The sequence below is a fragment of the Dermacentor albipictus genome, chromosome 1 (genome assembly GCF_038994185.2).
Source record: "Dermacentor albipictus isolate Rhodes 1998 colony chromosome 1, USDA_Dalb.pri_finalv2, whole genome shotgun sequence".
Lineage (NCBI taxonomy): Eukaryota > Metazoa > Arthropoda > Arachnida > Ixodida > Ixodidae > Dermacentor > Dermacentor albipictus.
In genome coordinates, this window is record NC_091821.1 from 62807212 (window position 1) to 62833387 (window position 26176).

Here is a 26176-nt window from a genome sequence, read left to right on the forward strand (position 1 = left end):
TTTCGCTAGATAAGTTGAACTTGACTGGTCCGCCCGCACACACTCAACCACAATGATGACACCAATCAAACCGCATTAGTGGCAGCACCTGTCTTAGTGGAGCTAAGGGGTGGCGAGTATGTCGAACACGCACCAAAAAATCTGTCAAAAACACATATTTTCAGTGCATCATAGGAAGATTTTTAAGCAAGAATGGTAGCTCACAATGAATGATTTCAGTATTTACCCCAATCGAATGCACATCTTTTTTCCAATAAAGTTGGTCCTAAGATTACCTGTGTGGTGTAATCAGATACAAAACCAAAGCTATGCTCACGGTGTTCCCAGTAGCCTACCCTTAGAGCCAGCATAGCCATTGTCATCACCATTGCCATCGCAAGATTGTGACAGAAGTTGTGGTTTTTCTTCATCTTGCTCATGTAGCGAAACGATGACATGATGCTTTCCATTATTCAATTACAGAGCTCATTCAATAGATAAGTTATTTTACATAAGCTAGCAGCAACAAGTTGCAACACGTGTTTTGGGTGTTCTATTGTTGCAATCAAACATGCAATGGACCGTGCAGAGGACATGTGCTCCATAGATAGGAATGTGCTCTCCGAGAGTTATGACGAAGGACATTAGGTGTAAATAAATCTTTCTTCTGTGAAAATAAAGTTCAATAGCTTCATCTTTTTCCTACTGCCAAATTTGGAGGCATGCAATATGTTTCTGGTTAATAAATTGGGTACGCGTTACATTTCTACTTTGCTTAGAAGCTCTAATCTCTTCTATGTTAGATGACGTTGAACAGATATAAAGCAGGTGTGCATTCAATTCAGGGGCATGTTAGAACAGGGAAAACGCTGGCAAATGAATCAGTGGTCCGTTTTGAAATTTTTTTCGGACTTTTGTTTCATTTGACCCACAGGATAACTCGACCAATTTTGTCCGTTCCATCAGGTTCAAATTAACGAAAGACAACTGTATTTGTTATGTTGTTCTCCTGTTAAGAATCCAGCTCATTGAATTTTTTTTTATACAAGCACACACAAGGAAAATTACTGGCTTTGAACACACATCCACTGTTCCCTTTCATATTGGTGGAGTGTGCACATATCCAAGGAATAATAATTAAAACCTTAATGTTTATGTTTCTACTCTCTGCAACTTAGCTCCACTAAATAGCAACTTAAAGCAAACAGTTGGCTCTAACCTCCATGATGTCCTTCAAGACAGGAGTCCAGCGAGACATCTGGTACGTCTGTTCCGTTATGCGCTCTTTTCTGGGCACATGGTAGACTTTCTTGCGGCTTCCCTGCAATGGCACACATCATACATTATGTCTAATGTAAAAAGTGCGTGGCCAGTGAGATACAAAACTACTATTTTCAGTGGTGCACCAAAAAGTACATGCCATTCAAGAAACACCCTGTGCTGGTGATACTAGCTGTTTGCCAACTCCACCTAAAACCCTTTCTCAATGCATGCGGTGACATAATGCTTCCATGTCAGTGCTAGTACCGTACCTGAATAAGTGAAAGCTCCCAAAGAAACTTTAGCAGCAGGTTAGCACAGTGTAGGGTAAGAAAAGTATGTTACCTAATAGCTTTTCCTTAGCATAAATTTAACATTTACTTTAAGACAGCAACTCATCACACTGCATTAACAAAATGTCAGACAATCAGGGCTTCCCATTCTAAGCTTCTCTTAAACATACTGCTCAAAAGCATGAGCCTTCCATACACTAAAATATGACAGAAAATCAGAAGCAGTAAAAAAAAAGACTCTACAGATGTTTAGCACCATACTTCCTCTACAAGGAATGGCCAACCTAAATGTGATAAAATTAAGCATGTGGCAACAATGCTTAGATAATGCCTAATGAACTAATCTGCATATTTTCTACTTCATTTCATTTTCAGCTTGTTGACGACTGATTGATTTCTTTTGCCGACTGAAATGTCACAGAGAGACACATTATTCTTTCAAACTAATTCCAGCAACATACTCTAGTCAAAAACTGAACTACAATACAGTTTATACAAGTACTTCACCTGAGGCCATACTCTGACTGAAACATTTCCAAGTAAAAAAGCAGTTCAATTGTGAGGACAAGAGTTTATGCTATTGTTGTCAATGGAGTGATGCATATTTATGACCTCTAAGATTAAGCAATGGAATGCAGTCTGACATCATACAGCTGCATTGTCTATAAGAACTTCTGCAACCAAATGCAGCATCACAATTCGAATTCACTATGTATTGCTATAGCTAGAAGTAAAGAACCCCTAGAACTCTTACAAGAGGTGCTTCTGAAACTTGTTCCAACAAAATGTTTTATTCCATTACGAAGCACTCGGTAGTCTTAATACAAGATGGCCACTTCAACAGCTTTCAGCAGAAATGTCATATAGCCAGATATCAATGATAAGACAGTACTGCTGGTTTGCCCACACTTTTTGTCATAGATGAATCAGACCTACAGCTTTCATTGTTTCAACCAATCAGGGAATGCAGCAGAGGGACTGTCACCACATGCAATGAAGCCAGAATAGAGTCCCTGGTGTCTTGATCTACAAACTGAGTTTGCAGCAAGAGATGAGAGTAAACTGGAAGCCATGATTGTCTTACACTCTATGTCAAACAAAGCAGTCGGGCCACCCACTCCTGAACAACGGGCAGTGTACACCATACTATTTCAGTGCCAGCTAAAAACCTGCAAACTACAATGCACAGACCCACCAAAGTGCACCACGCCAGTAAAAATCACCATCACCACTGGAAACATACAAAAGGAAAGATCAAGAGACACCAGACAATGTGAGTATGTGCTCTTTGTAAAATGTGCGCACCAGAACACCACAAAAATGAAGGGGCACCAGAAATGAGACAGCACTACGCTGGCCAGGGGTCTCAACTTGTGCTGGCGTGCAGGCAATTGCAGGGACAAGGATCAGTGCGCCCATACAACCAAGGCTCAGATGAGACTGTGTAAACACTTTTCCTGTCCATCAATCATTATCAAATCAACCACAAGAAAAATTCAAGGGCAGCACACTGAGCTTCTACACAATGAACAAAAGGCATACTCACTGGCCTTGAGTGGCATGAAGTTAAGCTAGAAGGAAGACTGACACCGTATTGAAATCGTCATCTTTAATAAAATATGCACAAAGAGTATCCTCACTTCCTTTTGCACTACCTAGAGAGTTTTTAGTTATGCTGAACATACTAGTTATGCTCTGCACTTTTCCTTTTTTTAATGACTGTACACCTTTATCCAACAAAAAGATTGCAATGCACATTGTTTTTGCAAAAAGAGTAGTGATACATTCAATAGAACATGTTGGTGTCACCTTTCAGCGTGTTCACTGCCGCTATTAATTAAAAGTCTTTTTTTTTCTGTTTGCAAGAGGCATTCTCTATAGAGACCAAGGGGCCAGTAAACTTGAAGGGAAGCTGAACTGGTTTTAAAATCTGCAAACATTTTTCCATTTAGCTGCCAGACAGGAATATGAATTTAGCTTATTTCTTATTTAACTGTATACAGTACACTTCCATTAATTCCACTCCAGTTGATATTTTGATTTATTTGATCATGACTGAAGGTCCCTGCCAGCATTTTTACAGGCCATGCATTTCTATGGGCCCAAATTTTTTTTATTTCGGTTTCGGGATAATTCAAACTTGACCAGTCAGCGTGCATGCACCTGAACCCTATGGTGACCCTGATAGCAATTCCTTTAGTGCCAGCTTCTGTCTCAGCGGAGCTTAGAGGACGATGAGTGCGTTGAACACACGGAAAAAAATAATCGAGAATGCCTATTTTCGGCCTACCCTAGGAAGATTTTCAAGCTATAACCATAGCTCACAATTGTCTGATTACGGTACTTACCCAATTCTAACAAATGCTCCCATTTTTTTTTTAAAGAAAATTGGGCCAAAAATTGCCTGCAGGATACAATCGGATACAAACCCAAAACCGCCATCGCGGCATTTGTATGCTTTGCCGCACAACATAGATGTACTGCGGCTAAGCTGACTTCAGGAAACCGACCGCCATTGCACAACGTTTTTCTCGGTAGAAAATATAGCAGAAAATATTACTGCTTTGTTTCGGAGCTTTGATGTCATTTCTGCATTAGTTTTTTCTATTTTGTACATGTACAAGTGCATGCCCGTTTCGTTCGGGGCAGTGTTAGAATGAGGAAAATATTGGCAAATGAATCACAGCTGTGTTTTGGCACTTCCTTTAATTTGACTGGCCGGATTATTAGATCAATTTCACCAGTCCTGTCAGGGTCAAATTAATGGAAGTCGACTGTATTTGAGCTTTGGGTGCAAAGGGCCATGATATCTGCTATTGTTCAAGTCATATATCGTGACATAATTTTGGGGAAATACACCTGCCCGTTATTTTGAAGTGGACTAGAACTAAAAGAATCATTACCATGCCTGCGAACTTTAAGAAAATATTTAAATGCCCCAATCACGACAATGGGGTGGGGGGAATAGTACACCTTTTGTGGGATGCTTAAAGATTATTTGTCCTCAGACGCAGCAGACAAGCAACAGCCAGCTTGGAACAGAAGATACTGACAAGCACACAGCACATTCTACAGTGACCTTGTTGTTGCCAATTTTGCCTGCTTAAAGAATTTGTCAGAATAAACTTTTCAAGCAACTATCCCAGTGGACAAGGCAGTGCAGGTGCCATAGCATTTTTTTTTTTTCATGCATATCTTAACGCTTGATCTTGCACCGCCCAAACCTTCAAAAGATTTAAAGATGTTTTTATGTACATTTTTGTAAAACTTGACACTATATTTGTAAATTTGTGGAAGGAGACCAAATTTGTTAATATTACAAAAAATTCGAAAGGGTTGGCAAGTATGCATTACCATGGAGTGTGCATAAAGTCTGAATGCAGGATGCAGTATTTTCTGCAGCTGGCTTTATGATAGTGACATTTTTTTATACTTAACTTTACATAGACAAAGTTTTTGGACACTGTGCTTAGCTTATCAAAAAGTTCTTCGGCTTTCCTTTGAAAGTATGAGTAACTTTCACCGACTATCCTTAACCCTTTCGCTGTCACTGACGTACTGGTACGTTTTCCATTGTGCATTTGAAAATTCACACCAAATCGCAAAGCTGACGTGTCTGGACTGTCGCGCCATCTGCCGCATCTTTCTAGAAGCTGGTATTTTCACCCCATACTGTGCTGGTACGTATATTGAAGAGTACGGAGCAACCGTGCCCACCCATATTTGCTGGAGGGCGTGGTCGTTCTGCGCATGCTGCTCTCTGGCTGAGCAACCATAAAGTGCACGTGCGATTACGGGTACGAGGGTTGTTCTGCCATCTGCCACAGGTTTGCAGTTTTTTTTTTTTATTAATTCTGTTGGTGTGTCTGCTACAGCACGTCAAGTTGAGGGGCGTGCGCCATTGCCTCTCCAATAGATCGAAACATGACTTGATCGCTGCTTTCGCTCGCTTGCCGCTCTCAGCAGCAAACGAGGTTGTTCCCCTTTCCATCTCTATCTGTCATCTTGATTTCACAACGTGCTATTTCTCTGGGTTGTGCGGACCACTGAAAGTGTTCACTTCACGTGCGCGGTTACTTTCGGATGGCTGACTGCGCGGGGCTTTGAACTGCGGACTGGAGCGATGGCTCTTCAGATTCCGAATACGAGCCAAGCTCGGATTTGGATTCCATGAGCTTCTCACCCGAGGAAGGGGAGAGTTCCGCAGCGTCAGATGTTGAAACAGCGGGGCCGTCATCCCGGAAGTGTGCAACGGCAAACCGAAAATATGTGGAAGAAAGGTGATTTCTCACCCATGCTGTTTCCTTTCGACGTGTCATTTTCTGGACTGTCCGCGAGCGCAACCCTTCAATCATAATCATAATGTAATAAATCGCTATGCTCGTTACCTGATATTCCCGAAACCAAGCCACCACTGGGGCTGCGACGGCCAGAAACACCTAACAGTGAAAGGGTTAAAGTGCCATGCTGCTGGTATGGCACTTGACTTAACCAAGTAGATATTAAGTACTACTATTCTGAAGCCATGCTCTGAAATCTAGTTTTGTATTGACAGTGAAGCAGACAAGTGATGGTGAGGCTGCCAAAACATGATTTGAGCTGGATTAATATGAAGGCTGCCTCAGATTTTACACAGCATAAAAATACTTGCAGGCAGTAAACATTTTAACAAAAAGAATAAATTGCACAGCTTCGTCCCTTGCGCAGCAAAACCACATTTAACCTATCTATGCACTGCTATGACAAGTAGACTTCGCATAAAATTTCTGCTTGTTTTTTGCAACACAGGCATTTTGCAAAAAGAAAAAAATTTTTTTATGCAACATGCCTCAGAACCAAGTATTGAAATTCCTAGCTTGACTTTCCTGGGCTATCTGCAATAATTCACAGGCCAGACATTTTAGACCCCTGGCCAGGAAAAGCTGACTACCATTGCCACCTACAGTCACACACAAAGCAGCACCGAAGACATCTATGTAGCACATAGTGGGTTGAAAGAAGACCAAACCACCAACTACCAAGGATTGACAAGGGGAAGACTCACTACGCCGGAGAACAACAGGACACTTCCCGCAACGCAGACACGCATTGAAAAGATAACAGTAAAGCGGAACAGAGGCGGGCAAGGGTGGATGAATGGAGTTTTTGTGCCTTGTGATGTGTGCTGGCAAACGTCATCACACACAGGGCACCCCCGGTGACAGGCAGCGCGCAGAGAGACAGAGCAAGCATGTGGCCCAATTTATCCCCGCCACGAAAAAGAGAGGAACAAAAAAAGTGGTGACGTACTAGTCCCAGAACTTCATTGGTAAACTGCTGAGATAACAGTAGTGGGGTGTGCGAGTTGAACGGCGGCAGTTTCTCAAGCTCTCGCTGCTGTAAACAAAACTTCACACATGTGGTCAGGCGCCCAGGGCTCTTGCTTGTCTACCAGCCACATAAATGTGCAGGTTTTGCTTATTTTTTAATCACCCATGCCAAATCAATACAGACAAGGGAACAGCCTTGCTCCTATGGAATAAAAAATGCTGATGAACAAAGAACATTATTGCCTCAACGAAATTAAAAAAGTTGGTGACACTGTTGAGTGGGCGCAGACAGAAAGCATCGCACATGCGCGGGCTGCTCCCCACTTTCATCTTTGCAGCCGAGGCAAATGGAAGATAATGCTGAAAAATTATGCTGGGCTATGTAAAAACCTAACCCCAAAAGCCCCCTTTACACTTGATCTACAGTACATGGATGACATGCTTAGGGAAGCAATGGTGACATTCAAGAGTGGTTTCTTGCCTGGCCTATCAGTTTACTAAAAGCAAACAGTGCCATGTTAACAGTGATTTATTCTCAGCATTGCAGAAAGTTATGCTGAGCCCAGCAGACTGCTGGCCCAGCAGAATTTGGCAGCCTACTGTCTATGTGCTTCAGTCAAGTATAATATGACTGTCACTGGTGGTGTACACCCTTGTATGGAGAGTGGGAGCAGTGTGCACAGAAGTGATTTTGCATCCCCTACATTGGAGGGTCCCAGATTGAGACAATTTTCCTCCAATAGGTGCTACCTAACTGCCAGGCCTGAACTATACTTGCACTCTTGACTGCGCAGCAAAGATGGCCACTGCAGTGAGAGGGTACACCTTCAGATCGCAGCTTGAGTCTTGACACTTGCCTGGTTTGGGGTGAAGACAAAAATGGGGAGCAGTGGAAAGCACTTCAGAAAGTGAGGTGCGATTAAGCATTTGGCTGCCCATCTAACAGCGCATGTTCAAAGCAGCCTGCCTTTAACTAGCAGCTTACAACGACGGTGCAAACAAACTCTGGAGAATGTTACTCGCATGCTCTAGACAGGTATGTTCAGGGTTATACCCTTTTTGATAGTAAGCTAAAGAATATTTTACGAAGTATTTGCATGTCAATCGAACACAAGCTTTCTGTCTGTGCCCTTTAATGATTTTGGTTTTCTTAGTAGTTTTAACTTTCATTGCATGAATACACTCAACGTTCAGGTGAAAGAGTGCATAATAAAAAAAAGCTATCCTTTAATTAGGTGCAAAAGCAGCTCTGAGAGACATGTCCACTAGTGCAAAACAATTCAAGCAAAATAAGGTTGTTTGCCGCCAAGAGAATGCAAAATCTAGTTAATAGTTACCGTAAACCCGCATGATAATGAAACAGGTTTATTAAAATTATCACTTTAATTCGAGTTCTTTGTGGTTCCGATTGCAGTGCATGAATTTTCCATAATACCCAGGCAAAACACCAAAGGCAAGGTTCAGCAACACAATCCTTACAGCCACTAGAAATCTCTTTGAGCTTATCTTTGAGAATCCTGCCTTAACTAGCTCTACTAAACAATGAGGTTTTTTTACCCCATCAGATTCTATTGGGCATTCAGACACATGTTCACTATGATCCAGTTTCTTTTATTTTATTTATTAATGTAACTAATAGAACCAATATCTAAGCCTAAAGGTGTAATATAAGTCGCTTCATAAGAATGGTTCATTTTCATTAAGGTATGACACTGCATGGCTGCAGACATTTTTCAGTGGTTTGCGCTTGACCAAGGTGAGTATTTTCATGGATCACCTCAGCCCAGCTCCTAATTATGACGCAATCAACACAGATATGTAAAAGCTGCTGATGAATGCGGCCCCTGGTTTACACCAAATCACACAGTAAAACAAGAAATCTGTACTACAGTATTGCATTCAAGCTATGAAGGACACATTCAGAGTAACACTACAACATTAAAAACATTCAAGTATAACAAACATCAAGTATAAAAAAAAAACAATGAAGTCATTCCACATTAATTTAACATCAAGCACCGAAACACATTAACACAATGAGCTTATGTAACCTCACACTCAACTGCAAGCATGAAGTTAATTGTGGCATTATCTATTCCTCAGACTTAGGAATAACATACTATGACTTTTGAGACATTCTTGCCTTACCATGTGCAGTGCTACCTAATAAGTGTCTGGCAACAAAACAATCCTTGCATGAAACATTCAGACAGCACCAGATGCACAATATGATTTATGCAAAAAAGTAATAATCCAAAAATGATTAGAGTGCCCTTAACAATTTCCTAATGAAGAAAAGACTTACATCAGTCACAATGTTAACCCCAATATGAGCCATGTTGGTGATGATGCATTTTTCTGTAGCTGGTATCTGAGCATGTTGAATCAGCTTAGTCAGATTCTCCTCAGAGATACCTGCACACAGAGTCATGGAAACGCACATTACTTTTATAAAATATTGGCACTAAACTTACACTGCAATTGAGAAATCCCTGTTGTTGCGGTTTCCACACATATGTGAGCTCAATAAAACGCAACAAAATACATGTGTAGCTAGTAGTGGAGTTCTTGACTTTCGTCTGTCACGAGATGAGAAAAACCAGTGAAATACTGAGGCTCTCCTGCCTTGCAGCCAAGGGTGCAGTGCTGCCATTTACAGTACTGTCAATGCAAGCATTGCATTGCAGCATCTGTTGGTGCAAGAGGTGCCATTGTTTTGCTTGTTGCCAGCAAGTAGCCTGTGTATTCTTTTTTTTATGTACAGAACAGCGCAGTTCAATTTACTATACAGTTGAACCTCTATATAATGAACATGGTTTTAAGAAACTATAGACTATAATGAAGACCTAAAATTTGGTTGACCCTGCTTCATTTCAGTGGAGCATTTCCCTGCTAATAATGAAATGAAAATAGCATGATCTGACATCGTATTGCTTATAGTAAAGCAAATTCTTGTTTTCACTAGGCTCAAAATATATATTTGGTCAAGAGAACATCAAATACAGTCCCTGACGTATCATTCAGACACCCAATTTTGCTGACCTGTGCGATTATTTTTGTCTTCCCCGAGGTACCACCACCTATAAATACTACAGCCAACACATAACAGCAACCAAAATTTTGCATGCCACTTGGTGTGTCGCTAGATTTATCGAACATGACTAAAGCATGCAATGTTGCAAACATAATGGCAAACATGACGAAGCTGCTCCCACGTTGACTCCGCACCAAATTGCAACTTTGCAAATTCCCAACGCAGCATCACTGATTAGGCCTAGTGTCCTAGGCAGTACTGCAGTGACAAACTGTGGCCAGCCGAGTGGCCGGTGACAAGCTGTCACAGGAAGCTTGCCATCAACATGTTTGTACCAGCAGATGTCACTGACAACCTAGCTCGAAACCATACATATGGGCTAGACTGACAGCTGTAGTAGCAGAGTTCAGGTCTTTGTCCGGCCCCCTCTGTGTCTGAAAAATCAGTTGAAGACTAAGCAAAAGCAACTTGAAATGGCACATTCTTGATATGCATGCATATTTTGGACAGCAGCCTGGCTTCGTCAGACTGCAACCAGCAAGCCAACGAGCTGAACCCGTGTGATAAGACAGATTACACGGCTGCAACAACGCAAAGAGCATGTATATGATTTACTGTTGTTGCTGTGCCATGCAGTGACAGAGCAAGCTACTGGCAGACCATCAAAATATCGCCAAAGAGAAAAAGACTGACTTACCACCAGCAAACACAGCAATAAACTTCAAAGAACATAAATCTGGTTTCCATCCGAGAATTGAGTGTAAAGCTACACATGAAAGAGTGTGCTTTAGCCAATCACACTTGAGCTTAGATATACAGTAGAACCTCGTTGATACGACCGCGTTACACGTTACGTACAATTTTCCAGCACCAACGTTTGCGATTGAGAACACACAAGATGACTCAATACAGTTACGCTTCTTTTACCGGTTCATATTGATACATGCATATTGCGTGTTTCTTGTGGAAGATGCACGCGGGCGTCCCGATGAAGACGACGAACGCTCTCTGGCTCTCGAGCTGTCGGCTAAACTGTCCAGCGCTGCATTATCGTTTGTAAATATACTTTTAAATAGTCTCCAGTTCTTAATCATTTGTTTCCATAACAATACGTTCCCACAAAACCCGATATTTCAGCACCAACATTCAGTACATTGCCAAACTGCAATCGTATGATATATCTTCTGGCTGCTAGATCCCTTGTAAACAAGGTTCAAGGTGCGCGCGATCACGAACAGTAACTGCCTGCCCCAGCAACTTCCTCGCAAACTTGCACACCTGTCCCAAGTGGAAATGCCAGCTTGCATTCAGTTTCCTATTCTGGTACCAGTAAATCTCCTCATGGGTCATCGCAAGCCGCATTGACAGCTATCGCCGTCGGCTATACTGCGATAAACATTTTCAACATTCTATTTTACAGCACCTGGGGCATAGTGCCATTTGAAGCCTACTATAGGCACTCAATATACGATAACCAAAACGAGCCACTGCTCCCTGCCGCATGTGGCATGAAGCGAGTACCTTGTTTAATGCTGGCGGCATCATAGCCACCGTATTCCGGTGTTGACCACCATTTTGAAAACGCTGCGCAATAGAAAAACGACAACGTGCATCTGGAATTGCTCGAACCTCGCACGCTGGGCATGCATCAGCTTCTCGTGCCACAACAATTCGCACTGTGTGGGCACGTCAAAGCTTCCCCCGAAATTTCTCGCTGGAAGAAGCTGCTGACCCAAGCAGCATTTGAAGAGGGCAAACGCACGTTTGCCAAAGTCTCAAAAATGCCAATGCGCTATCAGGCCAGCAATGTTTCGCATTAAGTAGACATCAACTACAGGTGAGTCTATCAAATTTTTTGGTGAGTTTGGATCTTACGCCTTTCAGTTGGTACATTTTTTTTCTCATGTTCTTTTTTTTCCAGTACGTATGAACAAAGTTCTACTGTACTGAATTCTAAGGATATTGGAAACTGGTTCATTTACCCTGATAAGTGAAAATTTGCTGATCTAAGTGAATTCTCAGCTCATCTCTAATGGCTTCCTGCAATTGCAGGAGACCTGGCAACAGGCATATTAGGTCTACATCTTTTACAACGTTTTACAAGGCAAAGCTTCACGCATTGGTGCATGCAGCTTGCCTCACAGCCCAAAGCATACACTCATGTTCCCTGTGCTATTCACTTGCAGTGCAACTAGCGTGGTGGCTTCTACGAATGCTGTTGCATGACCACCAGGGATACTACATAGGCTGCATCACACGAGGCAAAAGTCATTTTCAAAGGCCTGCCCCAGTGTGCTCACATGACACAGAAGGCCAGCGACATAAGCTGAACTGCAGGTGTCGTGCAAACATGCAACGGCCTCACCGTTTTGGCAGTACTGGGGTGTACTACACTCTGGCTTTTTCTGCTGAACTCGACAGGCTCACCATTTTTTGACAGAATGTAGAGCAAGATGATGCGAATCTTGTCAAAATTGGACACACTTGTGTCCAGCAGGATAGGCACGATATTGCGCATTGGGTCTTTGATCTTCTCACCCTCAGCATCTGTGCCCATGGCCAGGTCCTGCAAACAGTTTAATGAAGCACAAATGGAGTGACATACTCAATTTTGCAATGCCTATTGCAAAAGGAGAAGGCAGAATAAACAGTGAAATAAGTTATTGTCAGACTACAAAAGTGGCAGTACCAGTCTAGTATTTCACTTGGCAAATTTGTCCCGTCCGTGCCTCTGCAGCACACCAGCACTGTTTCTATTGCATATAAGCCATGTACTTGCATGTGACCTCATGCATGGTTTAATAATGAAGCACGCAGCAACAGTTAGCACGCAGCACGCAGCATGCAGCAGTGTGCTCTGCTCATACTCGTGCACTCTAAAAAGTTGCATGCAACCCCTCAGTGGAAACACCAGTGTGCATAACCAACATTCATGTCACCAGCATAAAGATTGCAGCACTCACTCTACTGTTGAGCCAACTGAGCAGAACATGACTGTGCAACTGCGCGGCTTATTTGTCACTTTGCAGCTAAGTTGATCGAACCTCTGGTCACATATTCAAAATAAATATTTATAAAAATATGTGACATGAACGCAGTTCTCTGTAGTACCTGGGTGCATGAAATGCGAGCACAGCAGACAATAAGTGATAGCCAATAAAACAGTAATAAGCCAATTGCATATGAAAACAATGATGGCCACTGCACCTGTTCAACTTTGCAGAGCCGGTCAACGTAGCCCTGGTAACACTTCATGCAGTCCTCGGCCAGGTGCAGCTGAGTGGAGTACTTGTTCAACTCCTTCTGATACTGGGGCATCTTCTTGATCATCGTTGTCAGATCCTTCAGGCTAGACTTGTCACCACTAGACGTCATGCGCTTGCTCTCGATGAACTTCTTTAGCTGCTTTGTCACAGCCCTGCATGCCATGGCATGTGCACAGTGCTGTAAGCTTGGAGTCACCCTATCGCTACACTGTTCCGCACTGCAATATTCAGCCACCAGCTCTAACGGCCTTGGTCAAGACACCTCCTGTACTCATGGATGTTGTGAAGCCTTCATCTAATAAATGTTGTGCTTGCACTGAGCAAGCTCTTATGGAGATAAAAAAAAAAGTAGCATTTCTGATTCATCACCTGTAGTGGTACTTCTCCCTTATTTAAGTACGAAATGAAGCGAGTTTTCCCAAGGCAATGGACATTCCGAGATATAACTTTCACTGTCCATACATTGGCAACCACAGCATATAAAAACAATACCGACAAAACTGCTCCTGCCTGCAAGTTTCTTTGTTATGTGCACGTCTAATGGTTTTGCCAATCATCAAGCACTGAAGATAATATCCTCAAGGTATAACTGATCAAGAACCAGTACAGTATTAGGTTAACAAAATGAAAAAGGCCAACCACATAGGCAGTGACAATGCATCACTGAAGAAGTAAGACACAGTGCTCAATGCTTAATCATTTGCCCTTTCATCTTCAGTATCCACAAACTAGTTCTTTGGTTTACTGTGCTCATATCACTGCTCTAATTTCATGTGGTCCATGCATTCTCCATGTAAATCAGCGTTACCAAAACATATAAGATTGTAAGGTATTGCAGAAAAGAGTGGGTGGGGAGGGGTCCCTCGGAACTCAATAAAGTTATTTCCTCCTCCTATTGCAGAAGCCAGTCACCAGGTACAGATGCTTTTTTTTTAACACTTTAATCACACCACTTAATTACTTTTCTTGCTGCCAAAGCACAACTAATTCTGACCTAATTCTTTTGAGGCAAGCTATTGCCAAAGCTCTTAGTTATCAGTTTTACCAGCATCCATACACTTATCGCGCACGCAACAGTCAAGATTATGAAGAGATCTACTGATAAAATTCAGTTCAACCTTTTTAACCTATTTTCAAAAGAAAACACTGCAACTATAGATACTTTAAATGACAGGCTTTCCATTTGACTCCAAGAAAGCGGTTGTCTAAAATTGGTGGTCACTCCCACCAGAATGTGTTGGCTTGTTCTCCATCTCTACCACATCTACTACAATGCTTTATTAGGGTATAACTGGTCAATAGAACTACACATGACATGTGGGTGTTTAATATTCTTGAACCTTCATTGACCAGCAACATATTCGCTTCATAAAGGCAAAAAAGAAATTAAATAAATGCAACATAATTTTCAGAATTGCCAATTACAAAAACACAAGGGCGATGTCGTAAACAAGGTGCAATTCATTTCTCCCAATCTTTGTGCTTGACAAAGGGTTAGTGCGAAGTCGGGCCTTAGATGAAAACCAGATTATTCTGAGTGACAATTGACAACATCGGAGACTCGGTTATGCTATTTTACATGCTCACTGCTCAAGTTACACGCATGAAGCCATGTAAATTGTCATTTTTCACATCTGGTTAAAGGATTGTGTGTAGTTGTTTTTAACTGTGCTAAAACATTTTGAAAACCTTCGTTAGAATGAAATGAACGAGCAGGGTAAAATGGCTTATATGTAAGCCAAGAGGTCTTACTGACCCATCTTTCTCATACTGTACTCAAAAAGAACTTCCAAAAACTTGAAGTTAATGATTGAAAAATGTCTAAAATCTTATATGCAGAAGCTAACATAGGCCCACTTTGCCATAGTTACAGTCAGTGACAGGTATATGTAATACAGAAATGCTGTCAAGTAAGAAAGGCCAAACTGGAAAAAAAAAAGCACTTTTAAACAGTTTTTGAATCACTGAATATGTATAGCACAAGACCGCAGTTAAAGGGACACTAAAGGCAAATACTAAGCCGAGCTAAAGTGATAGATTAATGCTTAAGGACATCTAAGATGTCAATACTACCACAAACCAAGTTTTAGTAATCGAGAAATTGAGGTAAATGCAGGATACGATTTGCAAGTCACCCTGGACATTCAAAAAATAAATTATGGGGTTTTACATGCCAAAACCACTTTCTGATTATGAGGCACGCCGTAGTGGAGGACTCCGGAAATTTTGACCACCTGGGGTTCTTTACCGTGTACCTAAATCTAAGTACACGGGTGTTTTCAGATTTCGCCCCCATCGAAAAGTGGCCGCCGTGGCCAGGATTTGATCCCGCAACCTCATGCTCAGCAGCCCAACACCATAGCCATTGAGCAACCACGGCGGGAGCCCGGGACATTCAAGTACTAGCCCAATAACATAGGAACTCATTATATTTCTGTCACTAGTACGCAACCTCTTGTAATTAAAAGATTATTGCACTGCATTATAAGATGGAAAAAAAGTGCCAGTTGTCCAGTTCTACTTGATGTTTAGAAAAGACTCATTGACATTACCCTTGACAACAAAGTGGGTGGTCAAAAGGTATCGTTTTCACTCGACTTTGTGCCACCAATGCTTCTGCGTTTTGTTACCGCGTAGTTCTGCACTTTTTTCGCTGGCTTGCGAAACTGCACCAAACTGCAAGAAGTAGAGAATTCCACATCTGTGTGATGTCAGGGGATGTCCAAACGGCCCACGCCACTTGACCAAAAGCAGCTGCAGCAGCGAATTCAACGCTCTGTCTTGGCTTGGTTTCTCCATGGCCGCACATTTGCGTTTTGCACAAAAAACCTTTTCACTGTCTGTCGGGCACCATTCTACTCATCAACGGCAGTACAGGGCAGTGATGGCATATGCAATGTCGCCACTCCACCACTCCAGGCGGGCGATTTGAATTGTACTGAAGGTATGCAGACCCTTCAAATGCTATTTTATCACTAAGCCTTTTCTTGGCACTAAACAATACCTGTGAGGTTTCTGGAATGGTATTTTAACAGTCTATGTTAACTTAATATTTGCCTATGGTGTACCTGTAAAGGCGTGCGCACATACATGTGTGTGTGTATGCTTGAGTTTACTCTCTTTTTGGGTATGCATTAAGAAGCACAACTGTGTGTAGTGCAATTAAGAAGGAATAGAGCTGGTTCGTCTTGCATAGCTTATGAGAGGATTTAGCACATGAAAATACGCGCACTCCAGTAGTGGAGACAAGAACGAGCACTTGTGTTGATCTCCTTTGTAGCAATTGCTACGAACAGGTGGATGTCTGATTTTCGGTTTATTAACTCATTTTCCCAAGTGTGCATCTTTATTTGCCCCTCATAAGGTATGTAGTGATCTTATTGTTGTCAAAAGTTATCTTATATTTAACCTGCACTGTTTGCATACATATCTTTACCACACCATACATTAAGGGGGACTTGGTTATTGAAACGGTCAAATTGTCCATTTTTTTTTTTTAGTTTCTTAACTTTTTTTAATGATCCATGGACCTTTATTTACCTCGGGGTGAAATACAGTCGATCCCGGATATATCAAACTCGAAGGGGATCGCAAAATAGTTCGATATATCGATAATTCGAAATATAAAATATGCATGTCAAAAGCTTCTCTAACAACTCCACACATCTCGAGGCAGTTTCCCAATGTCGTGACTAATGGGAACTTACCGATCTGTGCCTCCAAGGCGCATTTAAAAAAAACAGCGCGATGACCAGAGCACTTTATTTCGGAAGAAAAAAATCTGTGACCTTTGCTTGATTTTTCTTCTGCACCATCAAGTTCATTAAGCTGTCCTCAAGCTTGTTGACAGTGTCCAAATGAGAAAGGCCAGCTCCTTCCATTGTGCCACAACAGTGGCGAATGATGCTGAAAGCTGATGGAAGTTCTGCTGCAGTGCATTGTGGTTGGTCCTCTTCGTCGGAACCTTCGCCGCTGCTCAAGTCTGCGTCCTTGTCACCCATGATGTTAGCCACAATCTCCGCATCAGCGCGATCCACTACAGCTTGCACGTCGTCGTCAGCGCTGACAAAATCGCGTGCTGTAATGCCGCCTGGGATGGCGCCTGGGAATGCCGAGAGCTCACGCAATTCACTGTCCAGGCATCCAGCGTCATCGTCTTCACTGTCAAGACATCCATCGTCTGTTCTTGGCACATGTCTCCAAAAACCAGGTGTACAATGCCTTTTTGACCTTGTCAAAGGTTGGGACGTGCACACGACATGCTCCAGGGCGACTGGACTGCACTGCCTTCAGCTTAACATCGGCTTTGTTCTTGAGGATCGTACTCGGGGCGTTCCGAGGAATTTCGAATGCCGCGGCGACCGACGACCTTTGCTCACCAGCCTCCACCTATCGAATGATGTCCTCCTTTGTTGAAAAATCCAAATTCTTGCATTTTTTCGCGGCCATGGCTCCGGAACACGTGCCAAAAACGGAAAGAAAAATGCACTGCACCACACGAGTCTCAAGCCTTCGCGTTGGCCTCGTGAATAAAAGGAACAAAGCGAATCGAAAGACGCACCGCTCCGCGTCTCCGCACTATCACAAGCCCAAGCTGCACTGACCTCGTTCGTCTCGTTGCGCCAGCCAACCAAAACACAGGAAACGGGCGCTTGCGGTCAGCGTGGTTTCTCTTTCCCGCTTCCCTTTCACACCCAATCGCACTCCAAGTGCTCCTCGTCACGTGCCTTTTACCCACACGCCCCTTTCTCAGAGTGCGGGGCGGAGTGCGTGAGATTGCGGGAACATCACAAGAGCTTCGTGAGGGGAAGCGCACTTGCGGGGGTGGGATGCGATGAGAGAAGCACACTTGCAAGGGTGGGGTATGGTGGGAGAAGTGCACTTGCTGGGGCGCAGCTCAGCATGGAGTTCGATACATCGATATGCCGGTGCACGGGAGTTCTATATACGCAAACAATAGCGCTATACTTTTGCATGGGATTCCCAAGGGGATTTTTGAACTGTTCGATACAGGCAATAATTCAATATATCCGGGTTCGATATATCCGGGATCGACTGCATTATAAGAAAATACCGTATTTACTCGCATAATGATCGCACTTTTTTGTAAAAAAAATTGACGCGAATTCAGGGATGCAATCATTACACGGGTTAAATTTCCTACGAAAAGAAACATTTTCTTTTTTCCTCCCACATTTGCTACGGGATGACAAGCAGGCGGCTGGAGCTGGTAGTGTAGGACACCAAAACAAAAATGCCAGCCGGAGGAACAAGCCGAACGCGCCGAAAACATTTTCCTTCTTGTGAGTACATTACACGCATTGAAACAGTTTCTTCCATATCAGTAATGAATAATATTGTTAATATCGTCAAGTTTGCGACAATAACGTAGCCATGTCCACTTTGAGGGGACAGAAATAGCGATCGGCGCACTTAGCTGCCAGTGACAGAAACCCATGGCGGGCATGCTGCGGAAACTGCAGCATTTGTCTTCACTGCTATCCTAATATGGCATGTTTCCGCTAAGGGTGGGCGAATATCTTAGCTGTGTTACAAGTGTTGGCGTACGAATCAGGTACACTTCCAACGTATCAGCGTAAACGTGGCCACTATCGTTGCCGCTCGCAATTTGGTGCGTGTCCACGAGTGCAGACGTGAAGAATCGAAAGGCGCCCTTTATGTTACTGTTGTTGTTGACCAAAACCATTATGAAGCCTACAAATAATAAAGCAGAGGCAAGTTTGGTTGCAGCTTTCTTTTTTTTTTTCATTCATGGAAGTGCGGAGAGTGATGAAAGGAATGAAATTGGGCATCTGCTTAAGAATGTTGGGTGCGTGCAGACCACTTGGTATGTCTTCAAGAGTCGTTCGCGTAGCATTCGACAGATGGTAAGCGCGATCATCATTAGCTAGACTTGGCACGCGACATATCGCTGCGACAAGTTCAGGGTGCAATCATTACACAGGAAAGAAAAAAATAGAATTTTGACGACAAAATTCAGGGGTGCGACCATAATGCGAGCGCGATCATTATGCAAGTAAATACAGTATGTGGTAGAAATCGAGAAAACAGCTCTTTCCTAGAGTGCTGTCATCAAAAATTGCGAAAAAATCGGGCTTCGGAACGTGCCATCACACTGCAGATCGCTCGGCTGTCAATTGACGCAGCGCCACTATCTTAGTATCATCGTAAAGAAGAGAAATCAGAGCTTAAGATAGCCACAGCTATGTGTTTCTCCACCAAAAAATAAACCAGCAAATGCAAGCGAAAAGAAGACAAAAGTGGCATGGCGGTTCGGTGCAGTAGTCACATGGTACACAGGGCGCGTTCCTACTGGCTGTTGTAGATTTTAATTGCTGACGAACCTCTCTTACACGCATTTGCGCAGCAGCGAGCTACACGTTCCGATCAATGTGACTAACGATCATGGCAGCTTAATGCATCTGTTCTGTGCTGAGCCCCAAAGGAAGCAAGGTCTGAATGGCCCACGCATACAGAAGACCACGAAAGGTGTGGAACAGAAGGAGAAAACTACTCATAGAAGCGGATGCTGCCGACCTTGCTGACGAGGCACGACCCGCACATGTGCCGGTCGTGCCTCGCGTGTATGCGTGTGTGGTGCTGACGACGCGACCGTGGGCGATGGTGACAATATGATCGTGGGCTGTGGTGATGGTGCATCTGCGTGTGATTGTGACAGCAACATGACATTGGCGAGAGCAGAACTTTTCGCATCAAATATTCATCAGCGGATTTCAGTTCCAACTCTCACTAACGAAGAGGTTGTGCAATGAAAGGAAACAAGAGCGGACGTTTTGACTGCGCTGTCATCTACCTCTGCACAACGCATCAAAAAAGCAACTAAGCTGCACGAAACTGCTGCAATGAAGCGAAAAACTACATCAAAACGTAAAGACAATTTACAAACTCAAAGGCAAAGGACTACATCCCAGGCGGGTTTTAGGTGCTCAAAGTAAAGATTTAAATGTTTACAACAAATGATGTAGCTTGTGGGGATGCGCGACCCTCGCGCCTCCCCCGATGTTTTTCCCGCATAGCACGTCTCCTGTACTCCCGCTTCGCCGCGTGGCCTGCGTGACGCCCGCACGGTCGATGTGGTTGAAGAGAGATGGCGTGAGTGTTGCGCTGCTAACGCCGCCAACAGGCGAGGTTACCTGGGCGCCGAAAGGAAGGCGCTTGCTCTCTTGGGTTCGAGACAGCAAGCGGGACGGACGTGCCGTGCCGCTCGTGCAGCGACCCTCTTTCCCGGCGGGTCGGCACACGGCGGGGACGTCTCCAGCGTGCGCGCCGACCCATGCTTCTGCGAGACCGCCTCGCGTGGCCGCCCTCGAACGCGCCCGATTCGCGTGACTATACACGCGAACGACCAGGCGTTGGGATCCAGCATGGGGCGATCATATTCGCTCGCTTCCGGTCGCGGTGAGTCGGACTTCTAGATTTGTCGTGCGCCCATCGGCATGTTTTGTAGATAGCAACTCGGCTAGCAGGCATTGATCTAAGAAAGGTGCAATAAATGCCCTTGTGATTGTTTGCACTACTGTGCTGTCGTTCCTTTGTCCCAAGAGCATGGGAGGAGAACCCCACAAGCTTCATTTGCTTTCTTTTTATGCAGTTGCTTTAAGTCATCCCAGTGCCATTTCACAAGAAATGAACACAAAATCATTGTCTTTAGCACTTAGATCCTAAAACATTGATGAGTGCAATAAAGCTGTCCATTTTTATCTGCACTACATAAACAAATATATAATGGGTGTTTTGCAAAAGTCGTTAGTAAGACAATATGCATAGGAAAGTTGAAAAAATATGTATGCTCATTTCAGCATTTAAAACATAAACCAATAGCTTTATTGCAAAGAATGGGCTTTTGTGAACATGCTGATGTGAAAATTTTGGCGAAATTAAGTTTAATTAATTTGGGGATGACCATTAGAGGCTGTCAAGTGCTGTAAATCAAAAACTATAATAGATAACACAAAACTGATTTCAGTTATGATATCAGCATAACAAATCCCACCTGTGCGCCAAATTTCATCAATTTATTCCTATAAATAATTTTTAAAAAAGCTTTCATTGCCACGTCCCCCCTTAATTCACAAGCCATAAACAGCTTTGCTTGATTTTTTTACAATGACAACACGTCTATGCGATACTTACTACAATACTTTTATAAGCTGCCACTGGTGCATATGTGTACTGCTCACTGTCACCGTCACAGAACATTTAATGCAGTTACCTTGAATAAGCAAAGGAGCTGTCTGCTACTAGAGAATGTTAAGCTTCTACTCCACAGCTAAACCTTCAATTGTACCAGAGTTAACTTGACATGCTTCATTTTCTACTCAGGCAAAACATCAGAGTAGACACTTTGTGCTGTTGTACATACTGCGAGACAACGGCAATGTGCTGGTGACGCAGCTCAATCCATAGGTCGTCCTTCTCGTCCAGCAGGACCTCCTTCTCACGCACGTCGTTTCCACTAGTCGACTCGAACTTGTAGACATCGTTTTCAATGGGCAGCAAATCGTAGGCCATGGCCTGGAAGGTCAACTCGTGCAGCAGCGGGGACACACAGTCGAAACCTCGGTCAAGTATTATCAGTTGCGAGCGCATCTTCTCGGGTCCCTGCATCAGTAACAGTACAATTGCTACCGTTTGGTTCAATATCAATGATGCAAGGCAGTATGTACTCATTCACAGGTTGCACAGCCAGCTGTGGGCAATGTGGAAGAACACTAAGTTTTTTATGGGACTGCAGACAAAAACCTGGCAGACACCAGGAACCCATGAGCCAATGGATATTTCACTGGGAGCATGCTATGGCGGTATAGCAATGTAGTAACTGGGAACTTTCAACTAAAAATGCATCAATGACGTTCAACTGCAATAACAACATAAAGCAAGTAAGTCAAATTTCTATATAACAAAACAGTGATACAATGGACATCCGTTAATTCAACTACGGCTAGTTGGACCCAATTGAAGGTCCCAGCCAGCACCCATATACAGCAGAACCTCGTTCAAACATTTTGGGAAAAAATATGAGAAAAAGACATACTAACCGGTAAAATGTACCATCCGAAGTTACTAAACTATTCGCAGACTCAACTATAGTTGACATATATAATGCGACAAATTGTGCGACTCATTGCATTGTTTTTTTAATGCATAGCGTTTTAAGCAACCACAGGAATCCAAAACCAAATCGAGCTGGAGGGCATTGCTGGCCTATGACGCCCAGGGCGAAACATGTCGCTTGCTTCACATTGCCTGAAGCAGAGAATGGGGGTAGAGGACTGTGGCGCGTTTGGATTATCACCTATTAAAAGCGTGCAGTATGCTTCCAATGGAGCTGTGACACATGCTGGGAAACGGATAGGTGAAGATCGCAATGGGATTGGCAGCGATAGCTGTGAATGCGAGGTATGATTACCCATGAGGAGATTTGCTAATACTGGAAGAGGAAAATGAGTGCATGGCCACATTTTCACATGACACGAGTGGGTGAGTACTGCAGGAATTCTGCAGTGGTGGGTGCCTACGGCTCTCAATCACACATGCTTCACTACTTTTCTTGTTCACATGCAATCTAGTGGCCAGAAAACGTATTGTACAATAGCAGTTTGGCAATGTTCTGAACGTTGGCGCCAAAAGATAGTGTTTTCAAGAACCAGATTAATTGATAAAAAAGAAGTGTAACTGTACTGGGTCATTTTTCTATTCCAGGTAGCAAACATTGGTGCTGGGAGGTCATACAAAACGGGATCGTATTAACGAGGTCTACTGTATTTCAATGGGTCCAAATTTTCGTGTTATTTCAACCCTGAAGTTGGCCTTTGCCAAATAGTTCTAACTTGACTGCTCTGCACGCACGTGCCCGACCCCTACATATTGACCTCAATGGTGACCCCAATTGTGACCCCAATAGTCTGTCTTGGCTTCGCCTACCTTTGGCAGCGCTTGAAGCGTGAACGACAGCTCACAATGAATGATTACCCCTTTTTACTCTATTCTAATGCACACATCTTTTATAAGTGGTCCATAAATTGCCTACACATTACAATCGCATAAAAAAAGCCAACATTGCATTAACAGCATTAGCAATGGCCTATCGTAAGGAGTCAGCGCCATCGCAAGATGAAAGCTGATCCAAGTTTTCGCATACAATGGTGACGAGGACGACGCACCCCTTTCAGGCTTTAACTATGAAGGCTCATTCCCAAGATCAGTTATTTCACAAGTTAAGGTGGCAGCAACAGAGTCACACTGAATGTTTATTTTTACTTAGTATTTATTTATTCCTCAATTTATTTATACAAATACATACAGCACCCAAATTGGGCATTATTGTAGGGGGAACAATATACATATGGTACGAAACTACGAGGGACATTCCAGAAGTATATTTGTCATTTTTTTTTAAGAGAAGCTAGTACACCAGGTGAAACAAACAATCACCGTAAGAATCCACGCCGGCTGCTGGTTCAATGACCGAAGAAGCATCAGTGGTGGAAGAATGACGCATGCGCAGAGCACCGGAGAATAAAGAGTACCAGCAGACCAGCTAGCTCGAGGTTATTCGAGCACAAATCATGATGGCAGAGAGACGTGTGCTGACGTGGTTGTTATGTTGTTTGGGTTGGTTGCATTGGGATTTTAGATGCGACGGCACGAAGCCGCGAGTGACAGACTCCATTATTGAGAACAACTCAGTATAATTCCTCCTGTGAGTCTTGTTGTGGATGCTCACGAAGCAGTCCGACTCGCGGTTGATGTGCTGCTGTCTGCCGACGTGGCTGCTTGCACAGGTGCGCGAAATGGCCAAGTTTGTCGCAGTTGTAACAGTTTTTACCAAAAGCTGGGCACTGTTGTGGAGGGTGCGAGGTTCCGCAGCAAGAACGTTTACGATTAGACCTTTGAGACGAGCGATGAGGCTGCTGAGGCTTATTGATACCTAGCGGACGACCAGTTGTCTTCGTGGGTTTCCAATTATACGTGTGAACGGCATTCACTTCTGGCTGCTGATCCCTTGTTAAGATCTCTTGCACATGTTTCTTTTATATTTCCGCTGCCTTGCACGCTGAGACGATTTTTTCCAGAGTGAGGTCGCGCTCCCGAAAGAGCCGTTCGCAGAGAGCTCCATCGAGGATTCCAACCACCACGCGGTCGCCGATGAGTCTGTCACACTTGTCACTGAAGTCACATTTCTGCGCCTGTTGTCGAAGGTCAGCCACAAAATCGTCAATTGACTGACCTGGCTTTTGTACCATAGAGTTGAACACCGCCGCTGCTTGTATGACATTCTTGTACAGGCGATATAACTCGTCAAACTTGTCAAGTATGTATTTCACTGGATCTGCGTCTTCGTTTCCGGCGGCAGGGTCTGGAGGGAACGTCTGTGCGATGCGACGAGCATGCGAGCCAAGCACATGAAGCAACAATGCCTTCCGCGCTGATTTAGGCTTAGTGTTGTACTCACAAGCCAGTTCATATATGGTGAATGCTTCCCGCCATTCTTCCCATGCGGTCTGAGGAGTGTCACCAGGTTTGAAGTGAGCCGGGGGCTGGATGAAAACGTTGGCCATTTTGTTGATTTCAGGCGTTGCGGGGACGATCTGCTTACACTTTTGACACCATGTTATGTTGTTTGGGTTGGTTACGTTGGGATTTTAGATGCAATGGCACGAAGCCGCGAGTGACAGACTCCATTATTGAGAACAACTCTGGCGGCCACGACTGGCCTAGCCTTTATTAAAACTGTCTTATTTGTAGGGGGCGCCAGGAGATACATAACAGTGGTCATCGTTGGAAGTGCATGCTGTTATCCGATATGAATGGGCACTGTCAGGATTGGGGGCTCAATCCCATCGTCCGTGGTCCTTTGCCAAGATTGGAGTACGGCATGAATTCGAAGGTAGCTGGCCCATGCCGTCGTCCAACTTATTTACGCTGAGATCGTTGATGAAGTGAAGAACTGCTTCTCATCGAGAACGAGGAAAAGGGGTTTATTTACAGAAATTAACTCAGTCTAACATGACTGCTTGAGAAAAAGAGTAATAGTCCAACAGGACTGCATGAGAGAAGTGACTCAGTCTAACATGACTGCTCAAGAGAAGTGTGTCCTCAGCATTCGCACAACCACAGTTTTTATACACTCGATCCGCCGGTCCTACGACGCGGCGACTGTTCGTTTACACATCACCAACTCGCAGCTGCTCTGAAGATCAGTTTACGTACACAAAGGCAACCGCGCTCTGTACACAGAGGCAACCGCGCGGGGTGCCGTTCCGGGAAACTATCGGCGCTGATCGAGGGTCGCTCGTTGTTCCGTGCTAGGCCGAAGCGTGAGACGCTCAAAATACGTCGTCCCCACGGCAGCTTGTCCAGCGTTTCAAATCAGCTCCGCGTTGGGGAACTCCGGAATCATTGTTCACGCACCGAACTAGTCCCGTCACAATGTCGAAGGGGCTGGAGGAAGGCGGCGGATTCCAACGCAAAGGCCGCTTCTTTGAACGCCTCCCAGCTGCAGCGACGGAGAGGGAGAGGTGCGCGTCTTGCACCCCTTGTCGTAATCGGGTGGCAAGGTGGCAATCTTGTTGCGCAACTCGCCATTCTTGACAGCGCCTCCATGGGCTGGAAAGTCTCGACTGTCTAGCGCTGACAACCGCTAGGCAGGAAGAGAACGGCTGCTGGTCAGGGGGGGATTGATGTCTTGGCTCGCAGCGACCACTTGTGCATTGATGTCACCGCCCCAAAACATCCAACAAGGACAGGCAACTGCAAAATGAACCCCACAACACGGCTCTGCGCCGAGATGACGTGCATTGGCTCTCACTTTAGACACGCTAGGCTTCAAAAAAAAAAAAAAAACAACAACAACATAAGTGCAGAAACAAAAAAAAAATGCTACATTTCACTATGCCAATTTCTGAAGCAAATTCCTGCTGACCAATTCAGCAATCATGGAGGGAATTCTGCTAAATGAGAGGGGATTTTCTTCGCCTAAAGAAAAGCTAA

The 26176-nt window shown here is 43.9% G+C and overlaps 1 protein-coding gene across 2 annotated transcripts in view; it reads right to left on the bottom strand.

Moving 5' to 3' along the window:
• The window catches only part of Rop (Syntaxin-binding protein Rop), a 90145-nt gene that overhangs the window by 36934 nt on the left and 27035 nt on the right, over nucleotides 1-26176 (bottom strand). The window contains exons 8-13 of one of the 2 annotated variants that reach the window (XM_070521591.1): nucleotides 21546-21784; nucleotides 13083-13293; nucleotides 12303-12441; nucleotides 9147-9256; nucleotides 6822-6908; nucleotides 1199-1300 (exon numbers count right to left, since the gene is read on the bottom strand). In XM_070521591.1, the coding sequence (XP_070377692.1) occupies nucleotides 1199-1300; nucleotides 6822-6908; nucleotides 9147-9256; nucleotides 12303-12441; nucleotides 13083-13293; nucleotides 21546-21784 (888 nt within the window). The remainder of the gene's footprint in view (nucleotides 1-1198; nucleotides 1301-6821; nucleotides 6909-9146; nucleotides 9257-12302; nucleotides 12442-13082; nucleotides 13294-21545; nucleotides 21785-26176) is intronic. The other variant, XM_070521592.1, reaches the window with a different exon arrangement.